The sequence below is a fragment of the Gavialis gangeticus genome, unplaced genomic scaffold (genome assembly GCF_001723915.1).
Source record: "Gavialis gangeticus isolate Ggan-Ray unplaced genomic scaffold, GavGan_comp1, whole genome shotgun sequence".
Classification (NCBI taxonomy): domain Eukaryota; kingdom Metazoa; phylum Chordata; order Crocodylia; family Gavialidae; genus Gavialis; species Gavialis gangeticus.
In genome coordinates this window covers 128,466,320-128,482,501 of record NW_017729032.1, presented here as the reverse complement: position 1 = coordinate 128,482,501, position 16,182 = coordinate 128,466,320, and the positions used below count along the sequence as shown (strand labels likewise).

Below are 16,182 nucleotides of genomic sequence, written 5' to 3'. Positions count from 1 at the left end.
AACGGTTGGGGGTTTTTTTACAACGGGGGGTGGTTTGTTTGGGTGGGGGGGGGGGGGGGGGGGGGAATCATAGAGATCTTGCTTCTTTCCCTGTCATCTTCAGGGGCACGTCCAGACAAGCATGCAGCGCTGCAGACCCATCTGTGGCACTGCAAACCGCATGTGCTGCACATGCAGGCATTGAAAGTGCTGCTAATTTGCAGCATGGCAGGTTTTTTGACACCAGATTAATGAATCCACATCTATCCAATTTTTTTTTTTAAATCCCACAAGAGTTGAGAAAAACATCTTAAATGTAAATACATTTTTAGGGTAAATAAGCCCCAGCAAAATTAATACAGCTATGTCTGTCTTGCAATTTTCAATCCTACCTTTAAGCCATTGTTGACAAAATTAGTTGTGTCTGACTACCACTTTGCCCTCTCCTTCTAGCCTTTCCCTGATGTATTCTTGGCTCTCAAGAAGGTATAGGTCCATTCAAAAGAAAATCAAGTGCCACCTTGCCTCTATTGGAGCAGACAAATGGACATTATTTCTCAGGTCTTTCATTTCTGGGGTGATCATATTTGACCTAGATGTTCTTTATTCCCAGAGAAAGAGTAAAAAGAAAGAAAAATAAGTGAATTTAAAGAAAAAGAGTTAAATGTGCCTGAACAAGTTTAAAAAAGAAAATTAAAACTGATGGTAGATGACAGAGAAATCAAACAAGCAGAGAGTATGAAACAAGACTTGAGGAAAGTAGAATTCATTATGTGCCAATTGATAATGATGTTAAAGATCTAACCCGGATCTTGTCAGATAAACATATAGGAGGTTCTTCTTAGGGAATGCTTCAGCAGAATCTCAGCTAGTTCCAATGATACAGAAATGACATTAAGAGCAGCAAAAGCTAGAAAAAGATTCTCTTTGACAGACAAAAATATTTTCTTATTCTCTAGAGCTGAGCCGAGTCATCCTCGCCAAGGGAAAAAAATGTCTGTAGTTCCAAAGGAACATATTGGAGTGTGCACACACAATTATTTTGGTCTACTCACACTCACAATGATCCTTAGCAGTAAATCTTACTCACTTGTAGATAAACATTAGTAATTAAGTCCCAAGTTAAAATAATAATAAAACCATAGAAAAGTTAAGCTAAGATTTCAATTAATCTCTGTTTTTTATTATATTTTCATGAGTAATATATTTTAACTCTTTTTCCACAGGAGAATATAAGTCAAATACAAATTGTTTAATGGCTGGATTTATCTCTGGTTTCCACTTTATAGCATGCTAGGTAGAAGATGAGGAAATGTTCAGATAATGAAATCCCTTGCATCCCAGCAACAGCCAAGTGACTCCTTTTTAGCCCTGGTTGTTGATTACTCTTCTCTCATCCTATGATTATTTAAAACAAAAATGTAAGGTTCTCCAGACAAAAGAAAAAAGTGATCATAATTGTATTATAACTAATAAGGAAATTTGATAGTGTTTGCTGATAATTCTGAAGGCATTCCATTAACATATTATTAGTAGCAACCTTGGGCAGATCAAGGATTTTGAAAAGTGGGGTGCAGATGGTTTTGTACATCATCACATATGTACAAATGTGTGTCCAGTTAAAGAAAATGTGTCTCCAGTTAAAGAAAAACTAGAAACTTTACAAATATGGTAGGGGGATAGCACTATATTATTCAGTTTAAGATCAAAGAAAAAACACAGATAGCTACTGGAATGTACACTGATTTGCTAGAGTATACTTAATGTTTTTAAAAACACAACAAACTAGGCAAAAATACTCAAAGCTTGTTGTATCATTAGCCCCATAGTCATTACTATTAAATGTACAGCTCTGATTCAGATTTATAAAACAAAATATAGCCTTCTTGAGTGTCTTCACAGTACCTCCATTACTTCACTGTCAGCCATGTCTACACCTGAGTTAAGGATTTTAGCTGGGGGACCATATGTCCCAAATTGGCTGGGAAAGTCCCAGATTTTATAAGCTGCCTCAGACTCCCAGCCATTGGAGAAAATTTAAGCAAAAGTCTTGTATTGGCAGAAACCTTGGAGTCACAGGATAAGTGGTGTGCATGCGTGTGTGCATGCGTGCGTGCGTGCACGCACATGTGCGCAAGCATGCATGCCATGTTGTCCCACCTGGCCCCACTCTTGGGAGCCACGGGCTGAAGTATGCGAGTGTGCAGCAGTGGGCAGGGCCAGAGCAGCTGTTGGGATGCATGGCACCACACTCCTAACACCTGCTCCAGCTCTGCCCACTGCCACACTGCCCCGAAGCACATTTGTGTGTGTGTTTGTATGCGGGGAGGGGGAGAAGGCATGCATCTCCTGCCACCCACTCTCCCCTGCCATTCCAGATTTCCCTAAAATAACTGTGGTCAACCTGTTTTTATCTAGAGCTAAAAATCAGTCTACAGAGCTATAAAACAAAAAAGAGAGATTGCCAGGAATGGCTGACCATCAGCAAAATTGCAGAAGAAAGGATAGTTTGAAAAGTGAAGCATCAGCAATCATGAAAAAAGAATACAGGGTTGTTAACACCTGTGGAGTGGAGAGAGAATAACAGGAATCAAAGAGATGGTAATGATTCATGAAGTCAATTGACTGTCTCCACCCTGCCTGAATAGAAAAGTTGCTGCCTCTCCCAGACAGTTGATTTTAAGTGAATCAGTGAAATTAGGAAAGATTTTTAGACCAATATTTTCGCAATTTAAATTTCATACATAATGGACATACATGGTATGGGTGTATGTGCTCTCACGTGTATACAAATGTGCATTTTTATATGCACTATATATTTGCAGTTGGAGGAATTGGAAAAATTCTCTAATCTCTCAGTTTTTGTTGCCAATCTATGTCTTCTTAATCAACAGTGTCTTTCATCCCACAGTCGTAAAGTCCCTTCCAAACAAGTTATTACCTTATGCAATGCTGAAACGATGTTATACAATGTTGCAACCATATAAAAGAACTGTTACATATGCAATAATAAATAACTGTTTACGGCATGAATTGAAGATATGGCGATAACTAAGAAGATAGGTGGTAAAATGTACTTAAAACCATCTGTACATAAAACTTCTACTCTTATAAAGTGAGTGAAAGACCACAAGTGATCAGTTACTGTTTATGTCTAATTTAAAATAAGATACTGCCAGTCTTTGTGTGGCTCTTTACATCATTTTAGGGCATTGTCAGTGCTGATTAAGGGAAGAGTTCTGCCTAGTAAATTACCAACCCCACATTTGTGAGATCACTGATCCTAATGTTCACACAGTTTATTCTATGAGGATTTACCAGGTTGCAGAGCAAGATGGTATTACCAGATGTGAAATGGCCATTTTTTCAGTACTATAAAACTTTTTAATAAAGATACTTTAAAAACCCTCATTAGACAGCACATGTTACTACTGAGCTGTATTATATTAACTTATAAAAAGGAATATGCAAGGCAATTGACAGATGTTATTAAATAAAAAGAGAAAACATGAAAAATTATTTTTATCCAGGTTTTTCTTTGAATATTTGGCATTGCTTTCTCATAAATACTGATCATATGCATGTAAATACTGTAGTATATTGTAAGTGTTAATGTATCCTACTTATTAATAAACAATCTGAAATATTTGTTAGAATATAAAATATCAAAATCAAGGGATACAGGTAAAGTTACAAGACCATAATGGCCTAATGCTTTTGTAAAATGAATACATACCCCCACAGACATTGCCAGCCATATCTTCACACTGTCGATCATCACATTCACATGTTTTACCATGAACTCGGCTGTCTCCTGGAGGGAAACAAGTGCATTGGCCACATTCGCATTTCCCTGTAAGAACAAATAGTTGTTAGGGCCACAGCATCCTCAAAATTTTAAGGACAAAAAGACAGAAAAAAAAATAGTCTGCTCCTGCAAACTCAGCAAAGCCCTTCAGCACAGTCCACCTCTCTTTAGCAGAGCATTTAACCACATACTTTACTTTTTAAGCAAGTGCTGAAATGCTATGCTCTGCACAAAGGATAGATGCATAGATAGTTCTGTGAGACTTTTTGGGTCAGTGGAAAAATTGACCAGGGTTAATTGAGACAATGAGTCACTCATGGGTTGACAAGTTCCCCAGTACATGTCCCTTACTCTTTCTGAAAGAAAGTGTAGAACTAAGTCATCATTCTTAACTACTGAATTCTAACTAGAGCAGTTTTCTCAACCTGGGGTACGTGTAACCCTGGGTGTACGCGAGACATGTGCAAGGGATATGCAGATGCTGTGCTTTGGTCTTTGCCTGCTCGAGCTGGAAGTTCTGGCTGCCATGTCTGGTGTGCCAAGGCTTTCACTCCCCAGCATCAGTGTGGCAGGGGATAGGGAGGGAGGCCCCACCCACGCAAGCTGCTTTGCCCTGGGCAGCAGTAGAAAAAGTGAGACTCGGCTCGCTGCAGCAAAACTAGAAATGCCACAGTGGGATTTCCGGTTTTGCTTTTGCCACATTGATTGGCAGGGGGTACTTCAGGTACCAAAAACCAAAAACAGTTAAATTTTCAAAACTAATTAAGTGACTTAGGAGGCAGTGGGCCATATTCAAAAATACTTTTGGCTTTACAAATCAATGGGACTTAGTTGATTAAGCTCTCTTTGAAAACGAAAAAGAGCCTCCTAAGTCAGTTGGAGGCTTTTGAAAATCTTGTCTAAGAGCTATTTTCTGTTCTTAAAGGTAAAGTGACATGTCAAATTCATAGTTTCATAGTAGCTAGGGTCAGGAGGGACCTGAACAGATCATCTAGCCTGACCCCCTGCCACAGGCAGGAATGAATGCTGGGTTCACAAGACCCCAGACAGGTGATCATCCAACCTCCTCTTGAATTTGCCCAAGGTAGAGGCAAGGACCACTTCCCTGGGAAGTTGGTTCTAGATTTTGGCCACCCTAACTGTAAAAAATTGCCTTCTGATCTCTAACCTAAACCTGTTCTCCATCAGCTTATTACCATTGTTCCTCATCACCCCAGCTGGTGCTGGGGAGAAAAGGGCTCTTCCTATTTGCTGATGATCTCCCCTGATGAGTTTGTAGACAGCCACCAGGTCCCCCCTCAGCCTCCTCTTGCCGAGGCTGAACAGGTTCAGGTCCCTCAGTCTCTCCTCATAGGGCCTGCCCTGCTGCCCCCTCACCATATACATATTTTTGTCTGATTCTGAAATATTTAGGAGTATATTTAAAAATATCTCATACTGTCTGAGAAAAGTCTTATTCAAGCTAATTCATTCACAAATTTCTCTTTTAAAAATTACTTCCACTATCTTGTGTCATGTAACTCCTTTTCTTCTACTTTAAAAACTTGAAGTGAATTTAGTTATGATGTTCTACTGATAGAGCATTAGCTTGATTTAAATTTCTAGTTCACATCCTAAACAATCTAAACGATGTTTGGATAATTGAAAGGGTGTTTTGAGCAATTTCTTTTGCTGATGAATTGGAAGAAGTGTACTGCAATAATCCAAATCTACTAAATATAAAAATGTAATATCAGAAATTAAAGTGGATTAAGCCTGCATACGTGTATTTTCATCCTGAAGTAAAGGTGGCCTTCAAGGCCACAAACTAAAACAGTTTTCATTTCTGAATGAGGCGTGTCTATCCAAGGAGCTAGCATGCTTAAATACCATGTTTTCATTAATTCATCTTAAATTTCCTAAGTGTTTCCACATAGACAAACTCAGAGATTAGTAGCATGCCATATAGCTAAATTTCAGGTTACTGTATAAAAGATGCCTCTCTGGGAAGGGGGGAAAAAAAAGAAAAATTTTTTCAGAATCCAGAGTGAGGTAATTTCAGTCAAGATATTATTTTATCAACTGCATCTGTTGTCAAAATAATAGCAGGCACACTCCCTATGACCTTATTCTTTTACTTACTGTGATAACCATATTTGCAGTACAAATTCAATAGTTTAAGAGTAATTAGAGGCTCACATAAAACCAAAAAGAAATAAGCATTTTACTAACATATTCTTTCTATGACTAGAATAATAGGTTTACCATAGCAACCTGATTATAGAGGAAAAGCTACTGCCAAAAACATCCTAAATTCTGTTTAAATTCCAGAGCCGATAGAAACAATTAAACACTTGAGGACCATAATATTCTGTAACTTGGACAGCCAAGCCTTTTGACATGAGCTGTATGGTGACTTCAGTTCAAGTCGATTTTGGTTTGCATTAACTCTATTAAAAAGCCAAACCTGCCAAATGTTTGAGAGATTCAAGCAACCAAAAAGAAGCAAACCATGAACATTTTACCAGGTATACTTACTTGCCTACTATCTCAGTAATTTCAAACACTGATATCTGATCATCTTTTACGCAATTTGTTAGAAACCCTTCAGTCCTTACTCAGCCACAACTCCCATTGCAGTCAATAGGAATTGATCTGATTAAGGACTGGGTAAAAGCTAAATATAGGCTTACACCCAACACCAGTCTCTCAAAGAAGTCAATTCCTACAGAAATCAGCAGGAGTTAGACTCCTACATGCCTTTAAAAATCTGAGCCTTAAGGATTTAGAGCCAGATTCACAAGGTATCTGGCCTTAAATTAATGTCCTAGATCTCTATAGCATGGTGATGCAGTAGCCTCTTTCTGTAGGAATTTACACCAGCCAACATGCTATGTGGAAGGTTAGGGATGCATAGGTAGCCAATATGGCCATGTCCCCATGAGTGGGAATGTGTGGTTCACTTTCACACAGTGCAAGTGAAAAGGTTCTCTATGCTGCATATTTGCAGTGTGGAGTTAAAATTATATACCAAGAATTCCTAGTATCTAAAAAAACCTTCCAAACCACCCCCCCCACCTCCCCGCCCTAGGAAAACGCACGTGCATGCTTATCTGGATGCACCCTGGGCTGGCCCTAGCAGCCTTACGTGGGGTCCTGGGAGCCACTCGGGGCAGCAGCAGTGCTGATCCAGGTGCACGGAGCCTGACTGGCAGCCAGACAATAGCTCTGGTTGACCAGGCTCCAGTTTCAGGCAGCACCTGCTACAGCCACTTGTACCACTTGTACCACCCTGGGTTTTTTTAGACTTTTTTTCTTTTGATACTGGGATTTCCCACTATGCAGCATGGAAAACTTTTTTGCGTGCATTTTGCAGCACCTCAAAAGCCTTTGAGCTGCTGCAAAGTGCATGTGTGTGCTCATCTGGACATGCCCTATAAGTACAACAGAAGAAGGGTATCTGAGGTATTTTTTCTCTCCTGGACTTATGCTGTTTTGGTAGATTTCTTCACCCTGCTGGGAAAAAAAGCATCTGCATAGGAGATTTCTCACAAAAAAAGGCAACTGCCTTTATATTTTACGCATAAAATATAAATTGATATTATAATCTGTCTCTCAGCATGAGATATGATAGTTTTATTACTTATGGTTGCTACATGTCTGTGGACTTCAAGGACAGTTTCAAATGCTTTAGAAAAGTTCATTGTCACTCTAGTTATAACTCTGAAGGCATGAACTTGACATACTTCCTACATCCTTTTAGCTTGCAGAAACAATTACTGCAGTTGTAAATCGTTTCAAGGAGATGCCTCTATTAGAAAGGCAAGGACACATGCATTATGTTAGTTATACTGGTTAGCCTTATACAGCCAGTAGCAAAGTCTCGTGTCTGGACAGACTAAACAGACTCCCACAAGCAGTCAAACCAAACTTACCATTATGGAAAAACAACCCATGCCTCCTTCAGAATTGGCACTTGGACTGGCAATTAGGAAGTACAACTTAAAGCGTATAAGTGCATCAGAAACCACAAGCATACTTATATGCATATTTATGCTGAGGTTCAGCACAGAGGAGCCAATCAGACTCTGGCAAGACTGACTTCAAGAGTATCATGACAAGGTGTATAAATTAGGCATATTCTTAATATGCCTGGCAACCATCTCAGTTGGGTGCCTTATTTGTGCTCAAATCTTTTTGAATTCCAACTTGCTTTCAGCTAACCTTATACATACGCATGTACGTGTCTAAGGCCCCTTAAGGGGCTGGACCCAATCATCTGTAAGGTCCCTTCCAGCCCCTAAAACTATGAAATATATTGCATTTATAGTGTGTACCTAGCATGTGGGGGAAGCCTATCTGTTTCCCCTTTTCACAATGCTTTGCACGACCATGTCTGCACCCCACATGTCAAGCTGCTGGCACCCACCTTTGAACTTCCTGTATAGCATGGCAGAAGGCATGACTGTTGGGACTGGGAATCAGATCTCATTTCTCCATTTAATTAACATGTGACAAAGGAATGCACAACACCTATGTATTCCAATGCATAGAACTATTTTTAGCATAAGTGCTGTAATACACAGATGTTCCCTAAAGTGGGCAGACCTTTACATTCACATAAACTTGTAGGTGGCACTTTGATCACTTGCACATAAGAGAAAAACACATGCTCCAAAAAGAACTTGACTAGTGGGCACAAATTCTTTTTAGTACAGCCCTTTTAATTTTACCCACCACATACTATGCACCCTTTTTCATTTCCTGTTGTGAAAGCACAACTGAAGCAAGCAATGCCTATAGTTAGATTATATCTGGGGAGTTTTCAGTAAATGGCTGTGACCATTACCCTGCATGCATTCAAACCAATTTCCAGCTGCCTAGAGAGCATGATTGAAAGTTCCTTTTATATACCTAGTTTTTCTTTAAAATCATGTGCTAAAACTATATAATTTGTAGAATAAAATATTTTTGTCCTTTCACTGCTAGCAAAAATGTCAGAAGGTTCAGAGCAGTGACTTTCACTGTAAAAAAGGAACAGTAAATAAAAAAACCCTTTTTTCCCCAGAAAATTTATCTTTCTCTATCAACACATTTTTTATCTGCAAGGTTTTTTTTTTCCTGAACTCACTGTTTAAACTAAAAACAAGAAATTGAATTGATTAATTTGGTCTTACATAAAATATTTGGGACCAAGTTGCAATATTGGTTACTGGCCCAAGCATAAACTGTAGTGAAGACATACCACCCTATGATAAGGATGAGAAGGAACAGTCCCTTAAGAATAGTTGGAACAGGAAAGGGATGTTCAAAAGAGCATTGTGCCTGTAAGATGAAGCAGCCTTCTACCACTTGGTATCGTCCGCTCAACTGTAGCATCATAAAGTATTACTCATTGGAATATGCTATTTTGTTGTTACTCAGGGTGCTTGATAACATCTGCTAGAGCTGATGACTTGACTTGCCATCAGAATCGACTTCCAAAAAATAAAAATGGATAAGAAGTTTTCATGAGGTGGAAAAGTAGAGGAGGGGCAAGATGAGCAGAAATTGTTTGGGGAACCAGAATGTTACAGAGAATAGTGAAATAGGTGGTTGCAAAGGAAGGAGAAAAGATGGAGAAAGGAAGGTAAATAAAGTCACAGCAGGTTACAGGACCCAGAGTAAGAAAGGGGCAATTGTCAAAGGGAATGAAGAGAGGGGATGTAGTGTTTGCCAAAATAGAGTATGGGGAATGTGTTCCTCTCAGTAGGCGCACCTACATGAGATGCTACAACAATGTAGCTCATTGCTATGGTGACATAGCATCAGCGGCACAAATGGTTATGCTGATGCTACTGCTCAGTAGCAATGAGCTACAGTGCAGTAGCTTGTTGCTACTGTGCAGTAAGGTTGAAAATGACCATGCACTGCCAGGACTGCACAGTTACCCTGCAGTCTGTAGTACCAAGTACTAAATGATTGTGCAATAACCAGTTGGGCATACATGTAGACATAGCCAGGATGGAGCATCTCAGGAGTTTCTTCCCAAGTTTGCAGGGTAGCTCTTATCTAGACATAACAGGTCTTATTTATCCAAAAGGCTGTGGTGGCTGTCAAAGACCTGATTCAGTGGTCTCATGATTCTAAAAAAAAGTCATAATTATTAAAGTTACCTTTGGCAGTAAACAAATTAACAATTTTTGGGGGTGCCAATAAATTATTATGAAGAAGTTTTTCCTAATATCCAACCTAAAAATCCTTGCTGCAACTTGAGATCATTGCTCCTTGTCCTGTCATCTGCCACCGCTAAGAACAGTCTAGATCCATCCTCTTTGTAGGATGGATCTATCCCCCATGTACTCCCTATGCATCGCCACTGGTACTCCAGATGTGCATGGGATTGTTCCATACTAAGTGCAGGTTTTTGCACTTGTCCTTATTGAACTTCATGAGGTATCTTTTGGTTCAATCTTCCAATTTGCCTAGGTCACTCTGAATCTTCACCCTACCCTCTAGCCTAACTATTATTCTGCCCAGCTTTGTGTCATTTGCAAACTTGGTAAGAGTGAACTCCATCATACATTCCAGATAGTTGATGAAGATATCAAAAAAATGGCCCTGGGACTAACCCCTGGGGCATTCCACTTGACACTGGCTGTGAACTAGACATTGAGCCATTGACTACTACCCTCTGAGCCCAACAACCCAGTCCATTCATCCAATCTATACTTCCTTAGCTTGCCTGTAAGAATATTGTGGGAGACCATATCAAAAGCCTTGCTAAATTCAAGATATGTCATGTCCACTGCTCTCCCCGCATCCACAGAACCAGCCATCTCATCACAGAAGGCAATCAGGTTGGTCAGGCTTGACTTGCCCTTGGTGAATCCAAGCTGACTGATCCTAATCACTTCCTTCTTCAAGTGCTTAGAAATGGATTGCTTGAGGACCTGCTTCATGACATTTTCAGGTGAGGCTGACCAGTCTGTAGTTTTCTGAATTCTCCTTCCCTTTCTTAAACATAGGCACTATATTTTTCCTTTTCCAATTTTCTGGGACCTCTCCCTATCACCACAAGCTTTCAAAGATAATGGCCAGCAGCTCTGCAATCATGTCAGCCAACTCCCTCAGCAACCTCGGGTGCATCACATCCAGTCCTAGGGACTTGTACATAGCCAGTTTTTCTAAATAGTCCTTAACCTGTTCTTTTACAACTGCTGGCTGTTCATTGCCAACCCAAACTGTGCTGCCAGGTGCCATAGTCCAGGAGCTGACCTTGCTTGTGAAGGCTGAATTGAAAAGGCATTGAGTACTTCACCCTTTTCCACATCATCTGTCACTAGGTTGCTTTCGGCCCTTAGTAAGGGGCCTACACTTCCTCTGATCTTCAGGGATCCTAGTTTTCTCTGATAAAAAAAAATCCCCAATTTTCAGATTAGAAAAGTAAAAAACAAAAAATTCACATTTCCCCATGATTAAAATGAAACATCACTATATACGTATGTATATATTTGTGATATTTTATTTTAAATCATGGAGAAATGTGGATTTGAGATTCCTTTTTTTAATCCAAAAACTGGGGATTTTTTTTTTTTTTATCAGAGAAAACCAGGATCCCTGCTGATCTTCCTTTTGTTGCTGACATACTTGTAGAAACCCTTCTTGCTACCTTTCACACCCCTTGCTAGCTGAAACTCTAATTGCACTTTGGCCTTCTTGATTTCATCCTTGCATGCCCAAGCAATACTCATATACTCCTCTCTAGTTTTTTGTCCAGGAGCATAGTCTGAACTGGGCAGAGTCCTCATAAACTACTCCAGACTTGGAAAATATCATCAATCTTTGCCCTGAGTATTCCTGGGGGTGGGGCAAGGGGAGAAAAATATTGACATTCAAATTTGTGCAGCACAACACAGTAGAACAGATTCCGGTTTCTTATTATGGCAACTCAGTTAATGAACTATTCCAAGAGGCTCTTGCAGCACCAGAAAGTTTGGTCAAATTTAATTAAAAATTGAGGCAAGGATAGTGGGATGAACAAAGAGAAGCCATTAAAATGCACAGTGTTACTTCTGGGCAGAGGCAGTGCTAGGGGGAGAGTGTAGCCACCCCAAAATTTGCCTTAGTGCCCCCATCAACACCCCTCCCAGCACCACTGCCACACACCCCATGTAGATAAGCCTACAAAGGTGTGGTGCTCCTGGCAGGGGCAGCACCAGACTCTTGCTGGTGGAAAGAGCTAGGCTGGGGCTGGGCTCAAAGCTGGCGGGAGTGGGGCAGGCTCAGCTGCATGGGGCAGATGGGCAGCAGTGGCACTGGGAGGGCTGCAGCCTCCCAGCCCAGCCCCACACACTGGGAAGAGGCTGGCACCTCTCCTACTTCAACAAGAATTTGTTCCTATTCCTTTTCCACAACTGCTAGTTTAGAGTCATGACATCCTGATAGGAATGACTCCCATCCAGCACAATTTGTTGCCAATGCATCAGTGGATGTGGAAAGTGAAGGGTAGTGAATCGTGACAGTGCCACAACTTTGCTCCTGGTAGCACACTATGATAGGGGGTGGGATACAGTATCCTAGGTAAAGCCTGTGACTCCATTGTGCACAAGTGGGACCATGGCTCCACCTTGCTATCAATGGGACCCTATGGATATATCTATATTACTTTTTCAGTGGTCGTATATATGCCACTGAGAAGCATGTCCATTCACCAATTTCTGTTCTGTTCACACCCACAAACAGAGTGATGAATATGCCTCAGCTGTCAAGCATACCAGAGACAGGGAACCTGAAAGCAAGTGTAGCTCCTTCACCAAAGATGCTTACCATCCCATTTTTGTCTGGCACATGAAGAGCAGGGGCAGATGAGTAGGATGATGGTTTTTGGCCCTCTAGAAGTGAACCAGGGAGCAGAAGAAGCAAATGGAGTATAATAATTACATACTTTGTGTAGACTGCAGTGGGGTGTAGCAGGTCTTTGCAAACCTCTGGATGAAAAGGCCTACTTCAGTACCACTGATGTGTTTTCATTGAATGAAGGGAAGTTTGGTCTGTCTAAGGACAGAATAAAAATGAGCAATTACTTCAAAATTTGGTCAACAGAAAATAAATGTTAATTTACTCCTGGAAAGTTGTGTAAAGAAACTCAAGACCCCAGAAAGTCTTTGACAATACAAATAGAACTTGGAGGCATGTAAGTACCATGATTAGATTATCTTTATTTAGAGAAAAACAAACAAACAAAACAAACCCATTCTTCTGCTTTGGAAGAAACAAAGAAAAATATTATGCATTACTATTTAGATTTAAGTAAACCTTTCTTTTTTAAATAAGTTTTTAAAGCTTATTTCTACTTGATATGCCTCTGAAAAACAACATTATTAGATTCTTAATCTGTTATTTGAAATGTAATAGGCAATTTCTAAAAAAAGCGTTCACAAGATTTTTTTAATGAATATTTGAAATCCAAGCTTTATTTGTTAATTTTGAGTGGAGCTACTGTTTATGTTTACTGAATAGATGACTTCAGCTCAAGTTCCAGGTACACGCCCTTATTTACAAGTTTATTATTTGCTTTCTGGGAACGCTTTTTAATTTTTGTTTAAAATTTTCTGTTTCCATGAAATGAGCAAGCTTATATCCTAGAATGCAAATGCAAAACGCACATAAAAGTAGCACAAAACTGATGAAATTAAATAAGATTTGCTTCCTTTGTGAAGCAAATTTTAAATGAAATTTTGTAAATTTCTTAATGTTTTTGCTGAGCTCTAAGATTGCTGCATATTGACTGTTTTTAAGTCACCAATCATTCCGTTTTGGGATTTGCTAGTTTTCATTACCAAGGCATAATCAAACACTTTTTCTTCTTAAGGGGTTTCTGATAAGGATGCTCTTGCACACATAAGAGGTGCTTACAAACATAGGGAGAAAGGAAGATAATCTGTTGACCTTTTGGGGAAAAATGTAAAATGTGCTAAATTTGTTTACTGAATCCCACTTCTCAATTATATTCTGTCCAGATGCACAGAACACCACACTTTCCTATGTTGACAAAAAAGGCTATAAGCATCTTAATGACACTTCATCTCATCTGAGATCTGAAAGCCTGGGAATTAATTCTTCCTCATGCAAATGCTGAACTATTGAGAAGCAACTTTCTGCTGATACTTGTAAACAAGGTTATTCTCTTAGCGTGTCAGGTAAAGGGATAGTTTACCCACTTCACCAGTGCTTCAGAAACAGACTTCAGTAGAGTTCAGGTGGACTCTGATATGCCTAAAATTTCAGATGCCACAGCTTGAGATCAAGTGTTGCACTTCTTTGCTGCGTACGGAAGGACTACCAGAAAAAACGTTCAGTATGGGGAGTTCATTAAAAGTTCTTGGGTTGAAGCAGTCCCTTCTTCACTGAAGTGATGTTCAATCCTGTCACATCACTGAAAAGAGAGGCAGCTAGCCATGTTAGTTTGAAGTCAGGCAGAAGACAGGGTAAATTTGCACCTTATAGACTGATTAAATTAGAGATTCATGGCACAAACTTTTGTAAGCAGCCTCTTACTTCATGAGACCATCACAGCATCAGACAAGGTAAGCCACTGCTTATAAAAGCTTATGTTATGCATCTCTGACTTAGTTAGTCAGTAAGGTACACATCTTCTGCATTAGTAAAGAAAGCAAAACACCAGAATCCAGTTTATAGTCCCAAAATGCTTATGTGTAACCTAAGACAGAATGATGTACATGGTATTCATCACAACAGATCAAGTTTTGTTACTGATATCCATAATGTGCTCCTGATGAATGCTACGCTGGAGGGAGCTTAGTTTTATACATGATCAGATGATTGGACCTGTATCCTGACTGGCAGTTTTCCACAGGCAATTCTATGATGGAAAGTGAAAACTTCCTAGAATGTACCAAACCATCCATGCAGTGCTGTGCATGGAAGGTTTTTCCTTCTCATTTTCTAGAACAAATACTTCATAGTTGTATTCAGCATGACCTGGAGTTACTGATGCTTCTAAAGTATTCAAAACACCAAACATCCAGCTCCCTTTACACAAAAGTGAAAGAGTAGAAGGCCAGTAAAGATGGGAGATTCAAGTTCTGCATTCTGTACCAGAGTCTTCAATAAAATCAAGAGATGTTATAAAAAGAACATGTTATGAAAGAGAAGCAAAGACACTGCTGGGTATAAAAAGAATTCTATGGCAAAGGCCAAATTATTGTAATCTAGGAACTGGAAATAGTTCATTAGCAGGAGTTCAATTTGCAGTCATGTTTAACTATACAATATGCTTCTTTACTTAGCTAAAATAAACACTACTCTGAAAAGACAACAGTTTTTATGGTTTTCTTTTACAGTTTTTATGGTTTTTCATTTACTCACCTCTCTGAATATTCTCTACTCTTGGTAACTTTTCTTGTTCTCCCCAAATGTAAATATTTTCTCCTTCCCACTTGGGGAATTGTTTTAAAAACCTCCTTTGAGCCACACAGTGAGGTAGTCAAAGTCAGACACATTTAAGCAGAATGGAGATGCTGAGTTCCAATGTATGAGGAATCAACACAATACATTAAACAAATACCTTTTCCTTCCCCCAACAAATTCAGTACAAGAGAGGTGCCCTTCAGATATAGTCCAGTAGATGTAGCTCCCCTAAAAAGGACAACTGTAGTAGCAGGGGAAATGCATTCTGTGATTCTGATTAAGAAAACACTACTTGTATTTGAAATCAATAAGTAGAAAAGAAAAACAGGAAAAAGAAAAGAAGCCTAAAAGCACCACACAAAAAGAAGTAGTTTACAACATGACTGACATAAGAATACACAAACACATGGGTAAGGGCATCAGTGTTCCAGACAGTACCTTGGTTAAATCAAACTGACATCAGAATAAATGCACATAGCCTTAATAAAGCTAAAACAATTTCTCAACATTCCACATTGCTATAAGTATCTTTTTTATTCTTTTGGGCTCCTGATTTTTAATATATCACTCATTCTTTCTGGTTTTTAATTCAAGTTGGGCAGGGCTAGGCCTGGGGCTGGCACTACTGGCCAACTTGGCCAACATGTGGGGCTTGGGGCCCAGCGCCATGTGTGGCCACAGGGCCCAGGTGGGGAGTGGGATGGGGCTGTGGTCAGCTCATCCAAGGAGTTGGGGGGGTGGGGAGGGCTGGCTCCCTGCCACAGTATGTACTCCATAGGGGGGCATGAGTGGCATGTGCCCCCCAGATTTGTGCATGGGGCAGGGGTGGGTGTGGGCTGCCCACTGCAGGTTTCCCCCTCCCCTTGGTTTCTTTGGAGCCCAGTGGGAAGCACCCAGCATGGCAGGGTAGGCAGGGAAGCTCGGTACCACCAGTACAAACCCTGCACTGCCATGGCAAGGTGCCCCTGTAGCGAAAATAGATACTTTTCTCTATGCTTCTTTGT

The 16,182-nt window shown here is 40.0% G+C and overlaps 1 protein-coding gene across 1 annotated transcript in view; it reads right to left on the bottom strand.

Moving 5' to 3' along the window:
* Positions 1–16,182, bottom strand: part of ITGBL1 (integrin subunit beta like 1) — a 391,746-nt gene that overhangs the window by 49,273 nt on the left and 326,291 nt on the right. Inside the window, exon 8 of the mRNA XM_019525130.1 lies at positions 3,716–3,832. Coding sequence (XP_019380675.1) covers positions 3,716–3,832 — 117 coding nt within the window. The remainder of the gene's footprint in view (positions 1–3,715; positions 3,833–16,182) is intronic.